At 37.8% G+C, this 26452-nt stretch overlaps 1 protein-coding gene across 1 annotated transcript in view; it reads right to left on the bottom strand.

Moving 5' to 3' along the window:
* Positions 1-5630: 5630 nt before the first annotated feature.
* Positions 5631-26452, bottom strand: part of LOC121861775 (N-alpha-acetyltransferase 15, NatA auxiliary subunit-like) — a 123579-nt gene continuing 102757 nt past the window's right edge. Inside the window, exons 13-17 of the mRNA XM_042359670.1 lie at positions 18532-18674; positions 14191-14376; positions 12607-12829; positions 12127-12224; positions 5631-9306 (exon numbers count right to left, since the gene is read on the bottom strand). Coding sequence (XP_042215604.1) covers positions 9067-9306; positions 12127-12224; positions 12607-12829; positions 14191-14376; positions 18532-18674 — 890 coding nt within the window. The 3' untranslated portion in view covers positions 5631-9066. The remainder of the gene's footprint in view (positions 9307-12126; positions 12225-12606; positions 12830-14190; positions 14377-18531; positions 18675-26452) is intronic.

Raw genomic sequence — 26452 nt, 5'->3', positions numbered from 1 at the left:
AAAGACAGAATAACCGTTAAAAAAAATAGAAGGGTAAATAATTATCAGTTCTGGAGCTAACTTCATTCATAACTTATGTAAATAGTTGGTATGTCATAAGAAAAAACCTTCTTGCCAGGCAGTCTTTTTTTTTTTTAATGTGAATTTATTTCCGGAAGATTGACTGTTCAAGATTTTCACTTTTACTTTATCCTCCTCGTTCGCCACTTTGTTTAAGAGTTCACAATTCTCACTCAAGTCTTTAAGGCATAAAATATAGTATGATAAGAACTTCAGAGTAAAAGTAAGATTCGGTGAAGGAATAGAAGTTAATTGTAAAGTAAAATAATATAACCACTATGTACAGTAGTCTGCTTTTATTGCAGGTACCGTAGTGAAAAGGCGAGCAAGGGGTGACTCAAGAGCTACTAATTCGGTGTCATCCCACTTGAACGATCGTCTGTTTTATGCAATTTTTACGAGATTAGATTACTTTAAGTAGTATAAAACAGGCGATTGCCTAAGTGGAATGCAATCAACAAGTTATTCATTGTTATTAAACTGATTAGAACAATGGCCAAAGTGATCAAAGAACCGGTGGTTATTTGGCCGGATAGCGGTCAAATAGCCCCTGCCAAAAATAAAATGTATCCCTAACAATTTGGGTAAACTAATTTGCAAGATTTTGGGTAACTTTTGGACTATTTTGCAAAATTTTGACAACTTTTGCACTTTTTGCATCTTTTTTTTTACATTTTGGGCAACTTTTTTTGCACTTTTGCATTTTTGTTCACATTTTTTAACGTTTCTTGAAGTTTTGCAACATTTGGGGCAAATTTTCTTGCACTTTTTTGCAACACTTTGGGTAACTTTATTTTTAAAATTTGCAACAGTTTGGGCAAGCTTTTTGAAACTCTTGGGCAACTTTTTTTTTTTACTTTTTGCGACATTATGGGCAATTTTTTGCAATGTTACGGGCAGCATTTTTGCAACATTTTGAGCAGTTTTTTTTTTAATTTTTGCAACATTTTGGGCCTTTTTTTTTGCAATATAGGAAACATGAAAACACGAAGTTCCCAAGCGGTTTTGTGTAATTCACATCTTGAGGGGTGAGTATAGACTAAGGAGTAATTACTGACAAGGTTAATATACACAATAAAGGAGAGTGAGATTATAAGTCTTTTAAGGACAGTAGGTGCCCACCATATTAAGGTCATTAGGCAATGACCCAACCCTTTCACCTGGTTACATGCTATTACTCAAATTCATGTTGACAGATTCTGTATGTTTAATGAGACTAGATTCTATATTGCTCCTACTGACAATTTAATTACAAGGTAAGATTGAGGAGGCATTAGCCCAGTCAATGCAATGTTTATTTTCTCTCATATGAATGAACAAAGCATTTAATTCCTGGCCTGTCCTAACACTATATTTATGCTGCATAAGTCTAGTTATAAGATCTTTTCCCTTCTGGCCTAAGTAGAACATTTTACATTCCTTTCAAGGAACCTTGTAAATACAGCCACATACATTGTTGGGGGGAGTTCTTAATTAACATTTGTTTTACAACATGAATTACTAAACGTTAAATTTACGTTCCAGGTTTTCAATTGTAGAGGAATTTGAGTGAAATATTTGTTAAATAGTAATATCAATAAATTCTTAGTCATGGGGAGGTTTCGGATCAGTTCTATAAAAAGATTTCTTAGTGGTGTTAAGGCATTTGTCTATAAAATATCTAGGGTATTTTAAATTCAATCCAATATTATAGATATATTTATATTCCTCATCAATGAATTCCTGACTGCATATTTGTAGAGTTTGTAAAAACATTGCTGAGAATGCTGACTGTTTGACTATTATGGTGGGCAGACTGGTAATGAATATGTGAACACACATTAGTAGGTTTCCTTTAAACACTTAATTTAAAGGTGTTACCTACTCTGTGGATCAGACAGTCTGGAATTGTAATTTGCAGTCACTTTCTAATTCCAGTGAATTTGATCGAGGGGGCTAAGTTGTGGTAGAAAGGCTTTTAAGTCCTCATTACATAGCCAAAGACATTTACATCATCTACATATCAAAACCAAACTGCTGAAGGTGGTAAAATATTACTGAGTAATTTCTTCTAAAACAATTCCATATATAAGTTGCTCATCACTGGTGAAAGGGGATTACCCATCGACATACCAAATTTTTTAGCATAATATTCTCCATTGAATTGAAATTTCCAATCCTTAATACACAGTTTGACAAGATCAATGAAAACATTCTTTGCAACAGGCAAGGAAATATTCTCCAGGAAATCTGTGAGGAAAGTTGGGAATGTTGTACAGAAGCCGTAGCTACTTCACTCCCCAGCAGTTGCTTCAAGTATAAAAGGGATTCATTCATCCTAACTTGGAGTACTGCTCTCATATCTGGGGTGGCTCTTCTTCTTGTTCCAACTGTTAGATAGGGTGAAATCAAAGGCATTTCATCTTATTAACTCTCCTCCTTTAGTTGACAATCTTTCTTCCCTTTCTCTTTGCTGCAGCATTGCTTCACTCTCTCTTTTACAGGTACTTTAACAGGCAAAGTTTGGTGGATTTGGTATCCTGTGTACTGCCGGCAAGGCTGTGGGCTCATAACAAACACACGTCTTGCCTGCGGTGCCCACCGTTTCTCTGTGGATGTCGGTCACACTAGAATAACCCGTTATAGTGCATCCTTCTTTCCTCACACAGCCAAACTGTGGAATGCTCTACCTTCTTCTGTTTCCATACTCAAACAATCTTTCTCACTTTAAAAAGCTGGTTTTCCGGCATCTACATGGTGTAGATGAATATAACCTTTTCCTTTTCTATTCTTAATTTCTTTCTGTTCTTATTTTTTCGCCCCCTAGGCCCCGTTGTGGGTCGTTGACCTGTGCCCGGGTGGGCTAATCCCCATAAAAAAAAATCATCAATTGGGACCTTTGTAAAGAGTGATGTTACATCAGAACTAACCAGTTTAAAATCATAATTAATGCTTATCAACTAAATCCACATTACTCTTAATATTAGAGTTTGATATGTTGCCAACTAGACTAGAGGGTTTAGTAAAGAAACTAACCATTTAGACAACTTAAAAGTGATTGACCCAACTGAGCTAATAATGGGTCTTGCTGGGTTATTCAGCTAGTGAGTTTTGATTAGATCGTACATGTGTGGCAGTGAAGGGGACATTTGAAGAAAATTGTTTAATGAGATTATCTTAACCCCTGAAGATGTGAATTACACATAAGCACTTGGGAACTTCGTGTTTTCTTGTTTCCTATGTGGTTATCAGCATACTGTATGCTGTACATGGATCACGTGCACCTACAGTGATTTATTTGCATATACAGTAGTGTATATATATATACAGTATTACCCCGCTTTACACGGTTTCACTTTCCGTGATTTCTCATTTACGCGGTACCTTGCCAGAACCAGACTTTCACTTTCCGCGGTGCATCTACTCATATACGCGGTGAAGTATAATTTTTTTTTTTATTTAGCTCATAAAATTCATACAAATTACCCGGCCAGAATATAATTTACATTGCTGGAATTCTTACAAAATGATGATCATTTTGAATATAAACATCATGGATTTTGCATTAGACATACAAATTTTAGATCTAATGTAATAATTTGGTTTACACAAAGCAAATATTTTATCCTTTGTGCAGAATATATGAAGTTTACATTCAAAATATTCCCTGACCTGCAAGGAATCCAGAAATGTCAATTATATTATCCTAACTTTAGTCTGAGGTATTATTTATTACTAAACGTTAAAATCTAGTTTTCACCCAAACATTAATCAGAGAGGTAGGAGCTAGTGAGCTGGGAAGAGGGGGGGGGGATTTGAGTCCATTATTTGAATGGACATTAACCTGGCGACTGTATTTCTCTTAAATATTAATTGTGTGAGCATACCATCATAAAATTTAGATGTTATTTTTACTACAACATAGGTATTGTGTCAGAAAAAGTGGAGTTTGGGGGTCGGGCCAGCCTCTATTGGAATTAATCCCATATGTTCTGTTGTTCACTTTACGCGGTACCCTGTGGGTTCAATTGACCGCGTAAATCGGGGTACTACTGTATATATAATATATATATATATATATATGCAAGTAAATCACTGTAGGTGCGCGTGATCTAGGTATATGCTGATAACCACAGGTTATATATGCTGATAACCACAAGGAAACACGAAAACACGAAGATCCCAAGCACTTTCGTGTAATTCACATCTTCAGGGGTGAGTACAGACAAAGAAGAAATACTAGAGAAGGCTAAAGGCTAATATTGGACCCCTGCTGTCCCCTAGGGACTTGATCTCACTCTCTACTGTATATTTTAGCCTTGTCAAGTATTTCTTCTTAGTCTGTACACACCCCTGAAAATGTGAATTACTCGAAAGCGCTTGGGAACTTCGTGTTTTCTTGTTTCCTTGTGGTTATCAGCATATACTTGGATCACGCACACCTACAGTGATTTAGTTGCATATACAGTGATCCCTCGGTTAACGAACGCCTCGGTTAACGAATTACCTTCCATAAGAATCTTCAACTCGATTAACGAAAAAAAATTCGGTTAACGAAATCTTTACGAAATTGTGTTAGCATGTTTTCGCCTGCTCACCAGCTGGAGTATTAGTCCGCCAATACAGTGGTTTTAGGGCTTAAATTCGTTACCATTTGAGTAAATATCAAGAAGGTTGTACTATTCAATAATTTTCCAAGTCTTATATTAAATTTTTTAGTCATTTTAACAATTATTTAACATAATTGAAATACAAGGAACCAGTTTTTAGCACGCCAAACAGCCACTTGACTCACCCAGAATGGCGTCAGTTTGTGTCTGCTCAGTGGAGGAAGCATCTTGCTTGAGACTCTTTGAACAAAAACGATTTTTACGTTTTTACAGTACAATTATTGGTCATTCTGAAATTTATTTTACATATTGACAATATATAGTGCAGTGCAGTGTTGATTTAAAGAAAATAATCTTGAATTACACCAAGTGAACTTAAAATTTTATGGGTGAAATGGCAGCATGAAGCATGGGGTGATTTCTCCTCCACCCCCACTTCTAATTCCCATCATCATCAACCAGGAGCCTTCTATGTACATGCACACCTTAAAGTAAGTGTACTTTACTGCATTTATTTTTAGTTTGTATGTAATTTTCGGTGAGCTGGAACCAATTACCCAAAATCCCATTGAAACAATGGTTTCGGTTAATGAACGACCTTCTCGAACTACAATAATTGTGTTCGTTAACCGAGGGACCATATATATATATATATATATATATATATATATATATATATATATATATATATATATGCAAGTAAATCACTGGAGGTGCGCATGATCTAGGTATATGCTGATAACCCCTTTGTTGTTGATAGTATTTTTATTTATTTCTCACATTTCCTGGCGTGAGTTTAACGGAATTATTCTCAATTTAGCAAACTAGTTCACTAAATCAAGCGAAAAATAACAGAAATATGCCTTCCGCTAAATCAAGATTTCATTACATTCCATTCTGTAAAATCAAGAGTATGCTATACTACTGAGCATGCTGAGTCCACAATTTGATTGTGGGGCACAATAAATCATAACACACAAATTACAGGTTTAGATTTATTTCAAGTCCCCATTCACAGGGTCCTCTGCCTATATATAATGACACTGAAAAATGTATCAAAATAGGGTGGTACCCAGGCAGGCAACTCACACTCAACAATCCATGTACATACAGTGCCCTTGACTCTCATATTATATCACCTGAGGCTCATAATATTATATCAGTTATATAATATACAATATGTTTACTTCATTATCTCATTTTTAAACAACCTAATGAGAAATTAACTTTGTAGGTTAAAACAATAGCAAGGAGCACATGCACAGTGAATTCTATCTCTTAATGAAACTACCCATGTTCTTTCATAATCTGTACAAACAGTTTTGGAATCATGAAGGTTCCTTCAACTTTGTTCAGGGTTTCCCCTCAATAAGCAAGATAATGAGGAGGTTCATAGAATGTGATAACAAGGATGCTTTCTTTACTCGAGGGAAAATGAATATGACTGAACAAGTTGGCTGAGTGTATAGTGCACTGTGGTAGCTAAGTACAAAATGTTCAGGCAACTTTTTATTTGTTTGCTGGTTTTAGAAAATGATATATACAAATCCAATGAAAGGAAAGAAAGCACTTGCTCAAATAGTAACAATAATAAAAAAAAAAAAAAGGATAAAAAGTATATCTCCCCTTTGTGACTAGCTGAACCATAATTATGCAACAACCAAACCTGTACATTCTTAGCAAGTGGAATATAATTGGGTATGATACAGTCTGGTATACTGAGTGACCCTTAACCCCCATCAGCCAGTATGATGTAAAATTTACATCTAAAAAGATATAAAAACTACAGCCGACAAATTGGGTCAAAATTCACCTCCTTGGACTCCTGTGTACTATGTAGATTTTAGTATTTCAATTCCCCTGCTCTGACTGAGCCATGCAATTCTGTCTGCTGGTTTCACCAAAACTTAATTTTTAATACACAACTAACATACTCAGTAGTACTTATTATGTATTTAACAATTGATATATTTTAATTTTCTGAAATGCAAACAGAGTGAAATATACAGTATTTACCAAACCCACAGACATTTCATTATAAATATTAAATAGGATACATGAATTGCATTGTGACTCATATATTCTGAAAATAAGTTACTCATCAACTGTCAAGAACCAATAAACTAAGTATTTATTCCCATATATTGTAAATGCATAACAGTATCACTCTGGTTCACCTTCACCATAACAAAGGCAGCATTCAAAGTCCTTAACTAGTCCATCATTCAATTGTTACTAACAGCATATTTAGCTTATTCTCTCAAAATGTTCAACAAATGCATTTTTTTTTAATAATATACTGTAAAAGCCAAGTCATGGATCACTATTGTTGTAATATCCCAAAAGAATTTATTAATCATTTTAAGTTGATAAGCATTTACTCCTCTTACTAACAGCCAATAGTCAATAATTATAATAATCAGTAATTTTAATAACACATTGAAACTAATACTTGGAGAGCCAGTCTAAACCCAGTTGCAAGCCAATGGTATAGAGTTTTTGGCTGTAACATATGCATATAATATTTTTCTTAAGTGACAAAAGCCATAAAGTAAGCAGAGATTAACAGCTGACATACAGAGGTGGATCTTCAAAGCATTTCTTAGGTTTGCTTCACACCTGGTTCAAAATTCAAAATGAAGATTTTCAATATTATATTCCTTACATCTCTAAGGTTCTTTTTTAAATACCTTACAGATTATCCCTTTTCCTGTACAACTACAGCATACCATACTGACTCAACTCTTGATCCATCCCTGATATTGTCAGAATTGTATTGCCTATCTTCATAGCACGGCAAAGCCATCTTTTTTTTTATGTACATACTTGAATGCATTATTACCTATTAAAACGCCAGTAACAGGTAATGCGAGTGAGCAAAACTGGTTATGATAGTGGCTAGTTTTGAACATTAAGCAGAAAAATTTCAAGTACAGCAGCCAAACACCCTATACACATCATCTCGATAATAACAACATGATGGAATACAGACTCTTGTTATATACAGTACTGGCACAGGCCTAGCTTCTGAAGTACCACTTGACTTAGTTAATATTAGAAAACTTGAGCATCATATAATACAACATTGCATGTAACCTTGTAATTTTGTCATATTATTAAGGGATTTTTAAATACCTGTATCTGTTTAAAATTGCCTAATTACCCAAGTGTTATTTCAGAACCATGACCAAAAATGGCAAAAACAAAATTAATCAGGGAATAGGGGGAAATTAGGCCAAACACTCACTGCTACAATATGAAGGAGCCAAAGAGGGATATTCATGTGAGGTTTGATTTAATAAATTGGCAACATGTTTATAAAACCTTCCAAATTCCAACAATGAGAATCAATATGTAGGAGGAACTATCAATAGTAGGGCACTTTGAGGCACTAACATAATTAAGAGGAATACAAAGGCACATAATTAACAGTTGTTCCAAGAAATGAGTCAACATTCAACTACAAATGTGGAATGTACCCATATAAAACAGCCAAAACTAATCTTCAAAAAGTGCATAATAATCAAAGAACCACACCATTAAAGGTTACTCCTACAAATTCCTAAAGGAAACCTATAATTTACAAAAAAATACTTTCAGTTCTGAGACAAAAGCCACATATGGCCAAGGAGTTTCTTCTGGTATTAATGTACTACACAGCCTGGATAAAAACTTTCATTAATGAATAAAACTTCAAGGGTAGAATATCTACCTCTGCCCTCTGTCATAAGTGGCAACTAAGACAAGAAACTCGGATTTAATACCAACTTCCAGTCTTGACTGCCATCCATCAACTCCAATATACTGTATCCATTTAAGGATGACTACTTGATAATATCTGGAATAATTTAATACCATGTAAAATGTCAGGGAGGGGGGAGAAGTAATAAATAATCCATTTCCTTTCAGCTACAAAATGATGGTAATCTTAAGCATTCATGAGAGGAACTGTGGAGGTATAGAAGTGTTTTTTAAGATGACCACTATATAATTAAGATTTGTAAACTGTACATATAAAACTGTAGTAGTCAATCATAAGTTTGTTTAACAACAAAGCAACTTTAAATTCTTTAACAAGGTGTAAATGTATGATACAAGTATGTATGAGCTAATGCTCATAATTTAACCAAACAAAATAGATAGAAATTGCCTTTTAATGACCATGATAACTTTTGTCCAAGTTTATGTGTACACTATATATCTTTATTACCAGGATCATTTTAGTCCAACTTTGTCTTATGCTTCCACTATTTCTTTGTTAACAGAATTTTTAAGTTATTGAGGCTTGACAGCTTAGAGCATTTGAATTTAATTTCCCTGGTTAGTATCTACACAATATCACGGCATCCTGGTGTCAACATCACTTAGAAGAACCCTGCAATCTGCAAAGTCTAATGTTGAGAATTAGCAGTGAATTTCAGCTACTGGGCGAGTCCACATGATTATGGTTGGCTGTGGAGGATGTTGTGGTAATGGTAGTGGTGGTGGTAGAATCACTGGTAGAGTCACTGGTAGAGGACGTGGAGGCTGGCTGAGGAGGACAAAAAGCTCGAGCACGGGGATAAATGGCGTGGCACTGTGCTTTATAATGGCTAAGCTGCTCCGGAGTGGCCCCAAACTCACGTGATTCCATCCATTCTAATACTTGCTGCGTATTCTGTAGGTTAGAGGCATAAATGTAAATAATTACACTTACATATAATATTGTACAACCCCCAACAAAGTCCTGTCAGTCCTCTCTCCCATCCATGAACCATACCATGAGACTCGTGAACCTGTGAATCCGAAGCATCACACATGTTGGGTCTATAGAAAGCCCACTGTGTGATGTCTCAGATTCACATGTTCAGGAGTCTCATGGTTCATGGATGGGAGAGAGGACTGACAGGACTTTTTTGGGGGGTGTACATTCATTACACTGAAGAAACAATCAGTTTAACATTTTGGTTCAAAAATTATGCTAGACAAATTTGAAGGCTAGATTTGTATCACACTGAATAATTTGCCTTTTGTAATCAATATAAAACCATCTATGTTTGTAACAAGGTTCAAGGAACAGAGCAATGGAAATGTATACCATAATGGAAATTACAATTATTAATACATATGAAATTTTGTTTTATATCAGCATAGCCACTGATTTATATTCACTCACATAATCTCTATATCCTTTTCTCTGGTAGAGAGAAAAACAAAACAAAGCTTATTTATAACGGTTTGTACAAACAAAAGATAAGCACTTGACCACCAAGTGGTTTGGAATGAAGATATGATAAGGTATTAAGAGGGAGCCAATCTTTACTGTGTTCATAACATCCACAAAACCCGATGGATGGATGCATATGAACCCCTTCCCCACCCCGAATGGCAAAGGACAATTGAGGCGCTCCACGTCAGAAGGGGGTGAAACAACACCCCAGCCAAAATGCGCTTTTTGATGGATATCACTATTTTCACCCTTCCTCTACATGTTGGCGTTGGACGTAGCCATCTAGCAGCTAGAATAGAAATATGGTAGAAAGTCCTTCAAAAATAAGGTGTGATTTCGCCTCAGGCCTGGAGCTACGTATCTGGTTGTGCGCTCAGTGCAAGAAAGTGGCAACATCCCGTTCAGAGCGTGAGCCAATGACAGCGCGCCTTCCTCGGACCATACCCTCCGAGGAAGCCAATCACAATGGAGTTCTCCTTGCTACGTTACAGCTCCTCGGCCAATCCAGGCACCCAGATGCTGCCGCCTCCTTAGTTTTGGCTCATATTTTAACATCAGGAGGTCCAGTGTTTGTTCTACTGCTATTTTTTATAACTTTTTGGCGTAACATTGACGTTATTCGTGTTCCACAGGTGTGAGAAGTGCTGTGCAATATCTGCCCGATATTAGAGCAAGACTCGAGTGAGGCGAGGCGAGGCCTTCTGGTGTGGGTTCAGGAGCCCATTATTCCTGAGCGTGTGTTTGACGCCAGTGCTCACGTAGACACCCCAGTAATGCTTGGTGATAGTGATTTTGGTGGTGAATTTAGTGTTGATTATGGTGATACAGTACAAGTGCTACTGACGATGGTGCAGGTGACGTGCATGAGCTACTTGGTGATGTTGGTGGTGGTGGAGCACCACGTAATGCAGATTGCAGGGGTCAGGAGCGTACCCCCCAAGGCTCTATAGAAAAAAAAAGACAGGATGAGAGAGCGTAGGGTTGACGAGTGGACAAAGGAGGTTGCCAAGCGTAAACGGAATTTGGGTGAGGAGTATGTAAGTTACAGCACCAAGAAAGTAGTCAAGGCGAGGCAGGTCGGCATCACAACAAGAACATACAGACTGTGAGGAGGTAGAAGTGGACAGTGACGAGACATGCATTGACCTTGATAGTGATGAAAGTGAGCCTGACCCAACAAGTGCTAGTGAAAGTGAGCCCATACCTCAGTCTTATAATGAAACTGAACTGTTGCCGGCATCAATAATCAATGATTTAGTTGATGAAGAATCTGTGTGGCGATTTTTAGAGAGGGCAGAGAAAGACTTTGATCAGTACGTGATTGATTATGACGAGGCCATTAAAGTTATACTCACTCCTAGGTTTTACGTAACTTCAAGTTGCTACGATCTTCAGGGATAATAAAAAGAAGGAACTAAACAAAGTAATATTGTAATACTATTGTCATAATGCTGTTTTTACCAAAAATTATGCAAACTTTCTCCACCTTTGTATTCGTATGTTAATTACGTTGGGGGGGTAGAGGTTAATGGTGGGGGGGATGAGTGTAGTGGTGTTTCCTTATTATTACACACTATTATACTTAACACTATTATAAATCTTTGGCTAATAATAGGGACGGAAAGATAAATACTGATAAGCAAATGAGTTTTTTATTATTATTTAATTTTTGGGGGGAGAGTGTAAGATGAGTGCTGTTTTGGTGATCTTTAACTTGCTTTACAGTATTAGCCCACAATAATAAGAAAATTTTGCAGAAAAATGCAATTATTGTTGGTTTGCAGCTCAAACAACTGTACATCACGGGGAGTTATTCTCATTCAACTCACAATAAAATATGAATTATTCACGGTACTAACTTCCAGTTTTCACAGTTCGCAAGAAGAGGAATTGGGCTGCAAAAAAAAAAAAAAAAAAATTCTAGCTTAAAAAACCACAAAATTATGGTTGTTTGAACTTCGAAAAATTTTAAATGCGCCTTCTCAGCTTTTTTAATTTGGCACTTCACCCCCTTCTGATGCGGAGCACCTCAATTGTGGTCTAACATTAGTTTCTGCCTTAACTACTTAACACTGTTAAGCTTAAGCAGTTACTTGTAAACTTCTAATTGGAAAAAAAAATAATAAGAAATTTACTTTGATAAATACTAAAATATAATCAGACAGTTGGCTAACTTTAAATATTTTAGGGATATTTGCAATACAAAATTCACTAGCAATAACATGATGAGCACTTTTATAAATGATATATAGACAGGCTTCCCCTTACCTGATGAGTTCTGTCATGTAGATGTGAGTCAAGAATTGTTGCGATGGAAAGAGCACGTTCACGTTGTACACTATCTAGAAGCACCATTGAACGGGCAGCTGCAAATATAATTGATACTTCATTTTATTTATTGTATGAGTTACAATAGGGAATAGTTAATTGAAGAGAGATCACAAAATCTGGGTACTTTTTGAACATCCTTTATATTTAACCCTACTCCCCACATCACAAACACAATTTTAAAGATTTCATTGATAAAGGTCTTTCCTTGTTTCTTTTTAACCTATTGAGTATACTTGGGTCCTTCCAAAACATTCGTTATTCAAGGGTTTTGTACAGTAATGTGGTAATTTCCCACAATAATTTGAAGTGTAACTAAAGCTTTGTTTCTGCAACAACCATCAAACTTAGCCTAGCCACAGCTACATGGGGAAGAATGTTGTGCAAAACTTGTTGCATAGCATTAAAATATTGGCAAACCTTGTAGCCTATGTGGGAGAGACTCCTGGTTATTATTTAAGAAATCTTCATTGAGCTTGTTCGGTTCTGTTGTTGGGAGGAGTCGGGTCACTTCCCTGTTGATAACATCCACAATGGTCCCACATTGATTGGTAAGTTTATCTTGTCTATACTGCAAAAATCGTATCAAACACGTATGGAGTTCAGGGTTGGTAGGTTCCAGTTTTAGCGCCCTTTTTAATGCCTGAAATGAATAAAATCTAATTATACAACTATTACCAACATGAAGTCTCTGCAAAAGGTCCAAAATCATGTACAGAATACATATTGCTTAAGAGACTGAACAATTTTACAGAATGTAAACACTAACAACAAAAAGAGAATGAAAAGAGATAGATAACTAAGTGGTGGAGGCAAAGTCTCTACTGAAGAAGTGAGAAGGATGAACAAGCCTTGCTGGCTTATGAAGCAACCATTGGGCTACATATGTGGAACTACAGTATTATTCAACCCTGGTTTTGCTGGGAGACAAACTACATTGCAGCAAATAACAAAGTCTGGTTAGATAATGTATCATGCAGTTAAACAAGTCCAAGTCCCTTGAATAATAGCAAACTCTGCTAAGAGCATTTTAATGGTATGGATCTAACTTAATTTCTTATTAAGTGAATGTGGGTTATACAGGCCTAATGATCCATTAGGGAAAGTGTGGATACAGCACACCAAATACTAAGCTTTCAGTTCAAAGAAGGTAATGTGGCTTGCACTGCAACAGGTTACCTTCACTCCTCCATCTGTTAAGTTAGGTAGCCATTAACAGCTGGGTCATATGGGGTACTCCTGTCAAGAAGCAGTAACTCTTCAGATAAGAGACAAGTGATATATTTATTTGGCTGCTGCATCACTTTTTAAATAACATGCATTAAAGAAGGGTTAAGTTGCCCAGGAATTTATCATCATTTAAGTGTTCTTTCTCCCACTGATTGATGTCGTTTTGCCAGCACTGCAAAGATTAATATCTTGTATTTCTATCTATCATTGTATTCTGTTACAGCTACCTATTTCTACTTTTTCCCTATTCTGCATTAAAACTTTCTTCTTTATGATGTTTAGCTGATTTTTATAGACATTTGTATTTCTGGATGTAAATGACAAATTTTTATCTGTTTGTGGGGCAAACTAGAATGCAAAGATTGATAAATCTTTCCAATTCAGTTTATTGTTTTCTGGTTATCGGCAGGTCAACAGGTGTGGCTATGATTAGTAACATAATTAGACATGTCAGAGGACTATTGAGAGCATGTTACATGAGGAATATGATACAAGAAAGGTGAAAGTCAGGATACAGTTTACTAAAGACTACAGTAACTCAGATACAAAGGAAGGCAATGTGGCAGGCATTGCATTCCACAGCCTTTCATATCCACAGCTGTAAAGTTATGGACCCAATTATGCAACTGGGTCAATTGAGGTCACCCCACTCAGTAGCTGGCCATGGGACTCCTCCAACTGGAGTGCACTGGGTCAGGAAGTAATTATTATAATCACTTGGTCACTGGGGCCTATAATATATATAAATCAACAAACAAACAAAAAACTGCTTACCTGTAGCATGAGCAATGGTTTGCCTTTTCGCAGATATATTTCAAAGGCCATTAAGTGAGTTTGGATTCTATTGGGTGCTAAAGTTTGAAGTGGCTTCAAGAAGTGAATGGCTTCTCCTAGTGGATCTTCAGTTCGTTCCAACTTACTGGGGTCTAAATCTTCTGCAGGTTGATTATCTAGGTCATCCTGTAAATTGGTTATTATTCAATCAATTTAGTAACTAACTCAAAAAACTGTGTGAATATTTTTATCATAATTTAAGGTAGCCTGAGAGAAGGTCTTGCAATACTACAGTGCTTTATATATATATATATATATATATATATATATATATATATATATATATATATATATATATATATATATATATATATATATATATATATATATATATATATATATATATATATATATATATAATGACAAGTCAAGCAAATCAAACACAAAGACTTTTCAATTGCCATCATTCAATCCTTACTGCTACAAAATTTGTTCTGCTCTTATCTTTCCTTTCCAAAATAAGGCCCAAGTATCTGGTTTACCCCAGTTGCTTTGTACAAAGAATTTCAGGTACAATATTAAAATATTTTCTCAGGCAGGAGCAATTCTCAGATGAAACCTGTTCAAATCTTTTAAGCAAGAAGATGCACATATGGCACAAATGTGTTTCTACAGCTCTAAAAATATGTGCCGTATACTACACTGCACTGTACTGTACTAAGCAATGTTAAACAAAAATTTTTTTTTATTCAAAGTTACTATTGAACACTCTTGGGTTTGGATAGGTGCTCTCCCGCGAGACGCTTGAGATTGGGATCTGGCCTGTTACCCAACTCACCGCACTCGACTGTACCACAAGAGAGATAACTGTACGTAATGAGTCAGCACAAGCTTGCTATTTGAGATAAAAAGGTGGGATATGTTGCATTAGCATTGTAAATAAATTATCTACAAACAGTTTTATATAATTACTGTAATCATGATAAAATAATTATTTCTATATGTAAGCGCGAGTAGAACAAAAAATTTTTTTTACACTTAATGAAAATGTTTAATCATCACTTTATACTTTTGTTATTTCATGTGACTGCAATATGGACCTTATTCCATTATAAAGCATATATATTTAGGAAAACATTTTTATATAAGAAAAGTTGTGCAAAACTAAAGTTTGCTAGGGAGAGGCATCAGGAGGCACCATGCTATCTCCTTGCACTTTTTACATTTTCCCACCCTTCTACCCTCACCAGCAACACGAGGCATGGTTAAAACTCTCACAGCATTGTTATGAATAAATTGAATCACTGTGATGCACGAGAAATCAGCACAAGCCGCAAGAAAATGCGTGGGAAATATAGATCAGCATTATATCCTGGGTCCTTTAATCACAAAATGGAGACTGATGTGGTAACCTTGGAGTGCAGTCTACATAGTTGCCAGATTGCTCTGACATTGCTAAATGTGCATCTTGTGTGTCTAGTGTTCATACCGGTATACAAACATATTTTTTATTTTTATTTTTTATTTTTTTTTTACTTTTATGCAAGTTTGTGTATGAAAACCCTAAAGTGATAATTAAGATCTAATGCAATTTTGCATATGAAAACCCCCAGAGTGTTAATACAGCTATGAAAGTTTAATCATGAATAAGTACAGTACAGAAGAGTACCACATAATAGCAATTCAGCCACTCCTTGACTTACGACCTACTCGACATATGACCGCCCCAGTTGTACCAAAAAATTTTCAAATTACATATTTTCGAGTCCCGACGTTAGTGATTGCGCTGTGTACTGACAAAATTTTCGTTTGTAATTCCCTTTAAAATGGCTGGCATGCTTAAGAGTGAGAGTTTTGTGGTGCTGAGAAGAAAAAGAGACACCCATTTTAGATTTTCTATGTATTATCTTCGTATTTTCGACTTACGACCTGGATTTGGGTCCCTAACCCCGTCGTAAGTCGAGGAGTGGCTGAGCTGTACTATAAATAAATTTGTAGAAATTTTAGCAGTTGTATTTGTATTGTACACCCCCCCCTCAAGTATTGTTAGGTTTTCCATCGCTACAATTTGAAACCCTAAATAAAATGCTTTGATAAGATCTCCAGGGCATCATCATAAGTTGTACCGGTACACCTGCTCGCTATATCAGCAACTGCTGGAGATGTAGGTAGGACTGACGGAGGGGGTCGTCCTTGTATGGCATACTGAATACCTGTACTTCATATAACAAGAGATCCATTAAGCTATATTAATGTATGTACCGTGCTGGGTAGAAGCAAGGCATATGTAAACAAGCCATTGATTGATGATTATAATAACACTGAAATATACATTAAATGGAAATGTTTCGGAACATCATAACTAAGACAGACCTCAAAACTGACATTTCAAACATTATGTCATTGTACTAACAGAGTTTCATTCACACTGAGTTTCACGATATGTCTGATTTATGAAAAGTGACTAAGGAAATACTGTAGTACTTGATATTAGAATGAAAAGGTACAGCAATATACAATATACAGGTCTACATGGGATCTGTCATGTTACCAATACATGTACAGTATGTAAATTTCATCGGTTTAACACTAAAACAGGATTTCGAATTAAGGGGCTTGGTTTTAAGTTTCAGTGTGGCACCAGTTGTTTCATGGTGCCTAACCCATCGAGACACTGTGGGTTCGCTCAACCTAGTTCACCGTGTGTCTCAGCATTATTTGTACCCTCACTATGAAGGGCAACGATAGCACCTCTCACATCTTGTAATTTCTCCCCAATAATTCCTCCCTTCATTTGATTTAAGATCCCACTGATGACTGGCATGGTGTGGGTATCCATCTACAACATCCATTCCAAGTCATGTAATATATGATCTGATGCCTCGGAAGAATCACATTATTAAAACCCTTAAGCCCTGGGTGACTTCCAGAACGTCTGACTAGCGCGCCCCGGGTGACGTTCCAGAACGTCCGACTAGCGCGCGCTGGGTGACGTTCCAAAACGTCCGACTAGCGCGCACCGGGTGACGTTCCAGAACATCCGACTAGCGCGCCGCGGGTGATGTTCCAGAACGTCCGACCAGCGTGCGCCGGGTGACGTTACAGAACGTCCGCCTATTTTCCTGCCATTTTTTTTGTTATTTTTGGAAATGTCGATTTTTTTTTCTTGATTTAACCCCGCGTGGGGGGTACTGCCAGCAACACCCTAACCCGGGGCTTAAAGGTTAAAAACGTTTATACTCATTCATGCTCAAAGGTTGCAGATGTGGAACTACCAACAATTCACAAACAGGTCTAATAACAATGCTTGGAAACCCTCGAATCACATCAACCTCGTGGCTAACGATACTTTTGAGGGGGACTGTACTTCAATTTACTAAGCAAATACACTTACAACAATAATGGTTTTTTGGTTGATGGGTTATTCAAGCACATCTTTGTGTAAAGCTTACATGAAAATTTATACATTAGAGTTCAGCTTTCATGATTACTATTGTGAAAAGCAACCTCTGGAGTTCAAGTGGCTGGTGATGGCTGAAAGTTCAATTGGTAAAATGATCAGAAAAATAGTTCCCACATATATAGTAAAGGCGATGTTTTAATGGGTTTAATTTGTCTAAAGCATGTTAAATTTTCTCAAAAGAAAGCTTAGGCAATGTATGCCAATGTTCAAATTAACAGCTCCAAGAGGGATGCAGATACAACTATGAAATGACTTGTATACAAACATGTCTTGACATATGATCTTAAACAAAACAGCTTCTGGTATCTCCTGAGGTTTGAGTACAAATCAAGGCATGTAAAATATTTTGTAAAGTTATTAAAATTTTTTTAAAAATTTCAGGAAATATAGACCTTATATTTTCTCTTATACTTTACATATTTAAGGCAAACCCACATTTAGATGTAAGAGCAATCACTTAGAACTGTAGGAGTCCTAATGTATGCTGAAGATTTGCAAATTTAAATGGCAGACAATTTGATATTTTACTTTATGTAATTTCTTGGTAAATTTTTACAAGTGGAAAACCATGGATTTTTTGGGGCTGAGCAACACATTGCTCAATAACTAAAAAGCACCAAAACTCAAGTAACCTAACCTAACCTAACAAATCTAACCTAAGGTAACCTAACCTGTTGTGTTAGATTCGTTGGTTGTCTACTTGTAAAAAAAAAAATACCAATTTCTTTATTTGATACTAACCAGTGACACATAAACACAGTGAGAGCCTCAGACACACGCACAGTCAAGTCAGTAATAATTAACACTACTGGAGGAAGATCTGGACTCCAGGCCTGATGCCTCTGTCCAATACACACAACCTAAGTAACTGTGCTTACCGTATTTCCCCCGGATTTAGCTTTTTGGTGTTCTGCTTTCTTCTCCTCTTTCTTCTTTTCTTCAGCCTTGTTTTGTTCTGCCTTTTTGGCTGCTTTACGTTGCTTCGAACGCAACTTCTTGAGTTCTGCAGGGTCCATGTTCGCTGAAATATAATAAAAAATATGAGTACAGACATTTAAAAAATCTTTCAATCACACTTTGAAAACAGCAAATTATATATATATATATATATATATATATATATATATATATATATATATATATATATATATATATATATATATATATATATATATATATATATATATATATATATATATATATATATATATATATACAGTATGCTGATAACCACAAGGAAAAAGAAAACACGAAGTTCCCAAGCGCTTTCGTGTAATTCACATCTTCAGGGGTGAGTACAGACTAAGGAGAAGTACATAACAAGGCAAATATATATACAGTAGAGGAGGGTGAGATCAAGTCCCACAATAGTCAGGTTATTAGGTAGTGACCCTACTAATCTTCAAAAAGCACCGCAGCGTCGGTAGTCAGTCAGAGGGTAAGATGACCCAACCTTCTCACCTGGTTAAAAATCTTCTTAATTACAAATTATCCAGTTTGTACATACCATTACTCAAATTCATGTTGACGGATTCGGTATGTTTAATGAGACTGGATTCTATAATGTTCCTACTGTCAATTGAATTACAAGGTAATATTGAGGAGGCATTATCCCAGTCAATGCAATGCTTATTATTGAACAAACAGAGCATTGGATTCCTGGCCTGTCCTAACACTATATTTATGTTGTTTAAGTCTATTACAAGATCTTTACCTATCTGGCCTAAGTAAAACATATTACATTCCTTGCAAGGAACCTTGTAAAGCAGCTGCCTGCATTGTTTGGGGAGTTCTTGATTAACATTTGTTTTACAGTGATGAGTTTTTAAATGCCACATTGACGTTCCAGGTTTTTAGTTGTAAAGGAATTTGAGAGAAATTTTTGTGAAATGGTAATACAGTACTAAGAGATTCTTATGGTCATGGGTTGGCTTAGGATCGGTTCTATAAAAATATTTCTTAGTAATGTTAAGGCATTTGTCTATAAAAGACCTAGGGTACTTAAGGTTCAAGCCAATATTATAGATATATTTATATTCCTCATCAATGAATTCCGGACTGCAAATTCTCAAAGCATGTAAAAACACTGATGAAAATACTGACTGTTTGACTCTATTATGGTGGGCAGAATAATAATGAATGTATGAACACACATTAGTAGGTTTCCTATAAATACTGAACTTAAAGGTGTTACCTATTCTGTGGATCAGACAATCTAGGAATGGTAATTTGCAGTCATGCTCTAATTCCAGTGAATTTGATCGAGGGGGCTAAGTTGTTAAGTTGTGATAGAAAAGCTTTGAGGTCCTCATTACATGGCCAGAGACACATTACATCATCTACATATCTAAACTAGACTGCTGAGGGTGGTAAAATGTTGCTTAATAGTTTCTTCTAAAAAAAAAAAATCATATATAAGTTGCTTAATACTGGTGAAAGCGGATTACCCATTGCCATACCAATTTTTTTAGCATAATATTCTCCATTGAATTCAAATTTACAATCCTTAATACATTATACAAAAGCGCTTGGGAACTTCGTGTTTTCTTGTGGTTATCAGCATATACATTATACAGCATCTATCAAAAACAAAACTCAACCTCAATAAGTCAGAATAGTGACTATATATACTCCATATTCATTTACTTAGTAATAATACACCACACAAAACATGTGTAAGACATAAGGCTTGTACTGAATACAATATGAGGGGGAATTTCACTCATGCCTCCACACATTCATCCTGTCACTATGTCACTTGTCGATGAAATCCATGGCCCTTCAGGCACTTACGCCCTTAAATGCAATTGAAGTTGGTCATGGGCTAACACATCTCCCACTGCCAAGGTCAAACCCCTCACTGGGCTGGGACGTGAGTGATGAATAATTGCACTTCATCGTAAAAGGCGAATAATACACAAAATGTGTACTTTAAAATATTAAAAGTGCGCATAACCTTTCCTATGATAGCGCAAGCCATAGCATATAGTTGCCCGCGGGATCAACAGATGGCATTAGTGTGCAAGGCGTGGGAATAGATAACATTTGTGCCACTACAGCATGTTTTGTTGCTTTAATCTGTCTGTACATTGTCCTTATACATTTTTTTTACGGGACTAGCCCACACGGGCACAGGTCACTGACCCACATCGGGGCCTGGGGGGCGAAAATGTAATAATAATAATTCAGATAAGTAAAATTTATAATAAAAAAAATAACAATCAAATGTAATGATACCAATAATAATAAAAATAATAATAATAATAATAATAATAATAATGCAATAATAATAATAATAATAATAATAATAATAATAATGCAATAATAATAATAATAATAATGCAATAATAATAATAATAATAATAATAATGCAATAATAATGCAATAATAATAATAATAATAATAATAATAGTACTTGTGCATGGTTAGTAAGGATGTGCAATTTGTATACAAATGTGTGTTTTTGCGTGTTGTAAGTTGATTACATACAAGCAGCAGTGTGCAGCATTGCATTACAGTGTAGCGAGACTTTTTTATATGATTTTATTTTATTGGTTTTAGTGTTTGCGTTGCATGAAGGGCTGCTATATGGGGATTTGACTGTTTTTATATTTACATTATGCACTGCAATATAATATAGGTTAAAATGTTCTTATATAACAGTACAAATAGTTTTGATGTCACACTACGCTCTCAAATTATACAGTATCTGAATACTGTAATGAAATAAAATTATCAATTTGCCATACTGCACCTTTATTACCCTTCTCCAAGAGTTCTGTGCATTGAATATCTCTGCTTCTGCAGTCAGTGTGTGTGTGTGTGTGTGTGCAACTGTGCATGTGTACACATTAAGAACATCAAGGTAATCAGCTCACTCGGCTGGTTACCATGGAAACCTGGACACGCAACCCGGACTTTTAGCTAGTCGCGTTGCCAACAGAGGGCGTTGATCGGAGCTCAGTGACTCGCCTGTTTTATCGATAAAGGTGGACACTTTCCCGTCTTTCTTGTATAGTCTTTGCTGTCAACAAGAATACACCCACTAACATTTTCTCAGGAGCAGACGATGGTATCGGCTCCAATAGGATCAATTTTAACATCTTGGACATCATAACAAATTCTGAACAGTGCAGTGATATTATTTTTTTTACAGGCACTGATTTGGGTGCACGTGAATCATGCCGACCCGAGATACATAAGGGCACTAACACATGAACATACATCAAGTATATGAACGCATAACATGTAGATACACAAACACAAAAATACTGTATATAGTAAGTCACGAATCAACACATACGTATCTGCATAAACAGAAACACATAATGAGTCACACAGCAAATACAAACAAACAAAGAGTATAAAAACACAAACACAAGTTTTCACAGTTGAATTTAAACTAAATAATAATCAGCTTTAGATAAACTCCGAGAAAATTCCAGACTAGTGCACCGGGCCACACTGTAAAAACATATATCACGTTACAGGGTGGAGCCTAAGTCCCTTTACCAAGAACAACTGCAGATAGTTAAAAACATATTATAGAAAACACAATATGACTGTACAGTATTAGATCAGCTACTGCAGTTTTTAAGGAGAAAATCCCAGGAAATAGGCCAACAAAAAATTAATTACTCTTTTTGGAATAGCAAATTTTTATCTCGATAAAGGAAGGTCCGGATTCTCCACGATTCCTCCGTTATTATTTCTCCCTTACTGGAGGGTGGTGAGATAACATCTGGTTACGCTTGAGTCTCAGTGCTATTTTGGCAGCCAGTCTTGTGTTTAGCTTTCGTGAGACCGTAAGATGAGTTCTCACCTTAACAGTCCAGGAACACTAGAGACTAGTCACTAGTACTACAGCTGCTGCGGCGCTCACGGTCACTGATGTGGTGTATAATTGGCGGTGGCGCGATGTCGTCACCAGCGTGGACTGGCGGACAGGCAGGAGAACCTTAAGGAGGATATCCTGCTCTTGCAGGTTTGGATTCCTGACGGCGGGAATCCCTAGCCTCACGCTGGCCGGCCCAAAATACACACCCGAGTATGACTTTCCCAGTGCCGTTACGCCTCCATAGCCCGGTCAGTCACGCATCATTGGCATCAATATCCATTATACGTTACACTAAATATACATGACTACAAGAGTAATGATAATACAAGGCCGCCACCAACACAACACAACATCTTCCTTTTTTTTGTATACCTGAGTTACTATCCCAGTGTCCGGAGGTGTAGCTCAAAGTTATTGTAGTACCTATGTGTTTTTTGTACAAGTCTTTAAGAGTTCATCCAGTTAGTCCAGCTGGTTTAATAAACCACGGTCAAGTATTATTAAAATAACTTATAACTTAAGTAAAAAATAAATAAACAATGAGCTTTCTGAAGATAGAAAGGTATTTATAAAGAGAAGAGAACTTACGGAAGGTGTCTGGTTCGAGAATTTAAAGGATACGAGTTTTAGATGCAAAGAAATTTGTATAACTATTTTATAAACTTTGAAATAACACCGAATAGGGTAACGTAAAAACTACTAAAGAGTGTCTTGGGAAACTAGGCATTAATGATAAGTTAATTGAATCCTAAAACATCCTTCCTGGCATCAGAAATGTTCATTGTTAGTTAGGAACTAATATCAATTAGTTTAGGTTAGACAGTGAGTTAGGCTTGTACTATATGACATTTATCAATATATTTTATCCTATAGTTGTGAATAAAGAAGGAGTAAAAGTACTGTACATTATTACCAAAAGTAATATATGCAGATGTTAATGTTCCTACTGTAAACTGTGAAGAGGTACAGTATTAAACAAACTGGTCGAAAGACTGATGGGAAGTCGTAAATAAAACTCTAAATAAAAATTATGGTTGGTAGCAGTAAAAGGTCAATTGAAAGATATTAGTCAAGTTAAAGCGCTAGTGAATAATCTCAATGATCTGTTATAAAGGCCTATAATTCTAAGTGATAAAAATGCTACTGAAATGCGACGTACAACAGTCAGTATCGGTGAACAGACCAATGTGGACACTTTCCCTCAGACAAAAATAAAGTATTAACACTGGTTACAATGATGGCTGAAATAATTAGTTTCCAATATTCGTAAACATGTAGCCCCCCCCCTCCTCTTGCTGGTGGATACTTCTGCGAGGACTGTTTAAAAGACAGCCAAACAACGTATGAAATGGTGGGCCGCAGTCGCCAACACTCAGACCTGTGGATGGTATCTTGACTAAATACCATAACAGCTCTAAGAAAACCCACACTATGCTTCCTTCAGACGCTGCAACACCGACCAGGAGAGACGCGTATACTAGGCTCAGAGGTCATTGAGAAAATCCTACCCCAGCCTCGTTTACCCTCAAGTTCAAAGTCACGCCCGTCCCTCCCTAGGGTGTGTGACATACTTGGTAATTCTGCCGCTTCACCAGGGAAAAAAACCCAAGAAGGGAAATTCCCTAGCGTTCACAGGATGACGACCCAGCTGATCACAACAGCCGTGCTATTGAGACTCCCCCCTCCTACTTGTGACTCACTATCGAGAAGAACTTAAGTCCACTCCATAACCAACCCATCACCCTCGACAAGTACAAGTGTCTCCTATAAAGCTTCCTGTCATGATGGAAACAATATACATACCACAGTTAGTATTATAATATATCAACACAAGATCATAGCTGGAACCCATGATAACACGATGAACTAAAGACCTGGACCACCATCACACACACACACACACACACACACACACACACGAGTGAGCAAAACTAGAGGACAAAGGAGAAGGAAGAACATATTAGTAGCCCGCCTTATGATGCTATCGGAATCCGGGGATAACCCCAGCTCTCGCCTGCAGCCGCCGTCAATAACAACCACAACACCCGCCCAGCGACCACCGCCCCCCACCCACACGTGACTAGCAAGAATTACTGTATCCTGGGAATACCCATCCATATCCACGGCACAGACGCGAGTAGGAGTGCAGTTGAGGTCAGGTGGGATGTATTGGGGTAGGGAGGGAACGGAACTGTTTGGGAGACAGACATGAGATGGGACGGAATGGAAGTGGATGGGATGGAGTTCAGGGGACATGAGCCACGCCTTGGTAACGCCATCAGGTAGCACATCCCCAAGTGTAGCCGTGAGCGAAGATACCAGAAGTCATCAACCCTCAACGGTACGTGAGAAAGCTCCATCGTGGCGGCGAATAGATGCCAATGTCAAATACCCAAATGTCAATGTCAAATACCCGGGAGGTAAAGGGCCGGCATTTCCTGGCCCCGGGTACCGTTTGTCGGGTAGCCAGGTACTGGGAAGGGCGTCGGGCGTCTCCGGGTACCTCCAGGCGACATAATTTCTATGTCATTGACTCAACCTTGAACCTCTAGGCCAGATTATTAACCTGGAGATGAGAAGTAAACTAATGCAGGTCATATGTGAGATGGTGCGGTGTGGCGCGCGTGGTGTGTTGTGGTGTGACGTGTGTTGTGGTGTGACGTGTGGTGTGGCGCGCGTGGTGGTGTGGCGCGCGTGGTGATTGGCGTGCGTGGTGGTATGACGCGTGGTGGTGTGGCGCGCGTGGTGGTGTGGCACGCGTGGTGTGGTGTGGCACGCGTGGTGATGTGGTGTGCATGGTGGTGCGGTGCGCATGGTGGTGGGATGTGGCGCGTGTGGTGGTGTGGCGCGCGTGATGTGCAGGTATGTGTGGTGCGTAATGTGTGTGTGGTGTGGCGTGGTGTGGTGTGGTGCGGTGTGTGGGCGCGCGTGGTGGTGTGGTGTGTAGTGCGCGTGGTGGTGTGGTGTGGCGGTGGTGGTGTGGGTGCACGTGGTGTGGTGTGGCACGTGGTGTGGGTGGTGGTGTGGCGCGCGTGTGTGGTGTGGTGGTGCGGTGCGCATGGTGGTGGGATGTGGCGCGGTGTGGGCGCGCGTGGTGTGGTGGTGTGTGCACGCGTGGTGGTGTGCTGCGTGGTGTGGTGCACGTGGTGTGGTGTGGTGCACGTGGTGTGGTGTGGCGCGCGTGGTGGTGTGGTGTGGTGGGTTTCCCTCTTCACGTGTGTCCTGTCTTCACCTTGACGACTCTTGAAACATACAACATGCTAACCTAACCTAACCGTAAGCTGGCAAATTTCACTGAAATTGGTTCATGCACTTCATAATGGTCTTCAACACGGTTTCTCCTGAGGGATGATGAGAAAACAATAACGTTGTCGATAATATTGGACAAATCACTGGTTCGCAAAGTCGAGCACACGCACGCACAATCACACCAATTCACACAAATTACACAAAAAACAAGTCGCGCGCGCGTGTGTGTGTGTGTGTGTGTGTGTGTGTGTGTTAAAATAATAATTGAATTAAATTTTTCATCACTCCGCAATAGAGGGGAGGAGGGAGGGGGGGTTACTAACAAGACGTCACTCAACACACCGAAAATGTTATCGCGTCCAGGCAGTGAGTGACATTAACCGCCACGCTGACAACTCAGGTTAATTCACCCTCGCTACAACTCCCTCCAGTTCTGTACGATAATCCTTTGGGCATAATGTATCACCCCATTGTATAACATGCCTTAAATCTCTTATATACGATAACGTTACCTCCGGCAAAATTACTCAATCCCTCGAGGACGATGCCTTACCCCTCGAGTACGATGCCTTACCCCTCGAGTACGATGCCCTATTCCTCGAGTATGATGCCTTACCCCTCGAGTACGATGCCTTACCCCTCGAGTACGATGCCCTATTCCTCGAGTACGATGCCTTATCCCTCAAGTACGATGCCTTATCCCTCGAGTACGA

Source organism: Homarus americanus, unplaced genomic scaffold (genome assembly GCF_018991925.1).
Source record: "Homarus americanus isolate GMGI-L3 unplaced genomic scaffold, GMGI_Hamer_2.0 scaffold40248, whole genome shotgun sequence".
Classification (NCBI taxonomy): domain Eukaryota; kingdom Metazoa; phylum Arthropoda; class Malacostraca; order Decapoda; family Nephropidae; genus Homarus; species Homarus americanus.
Note: the sequence above shows the minus strand (reverse complement) of the source record. Positions and strands in the feature narration are given on the sequence as shown.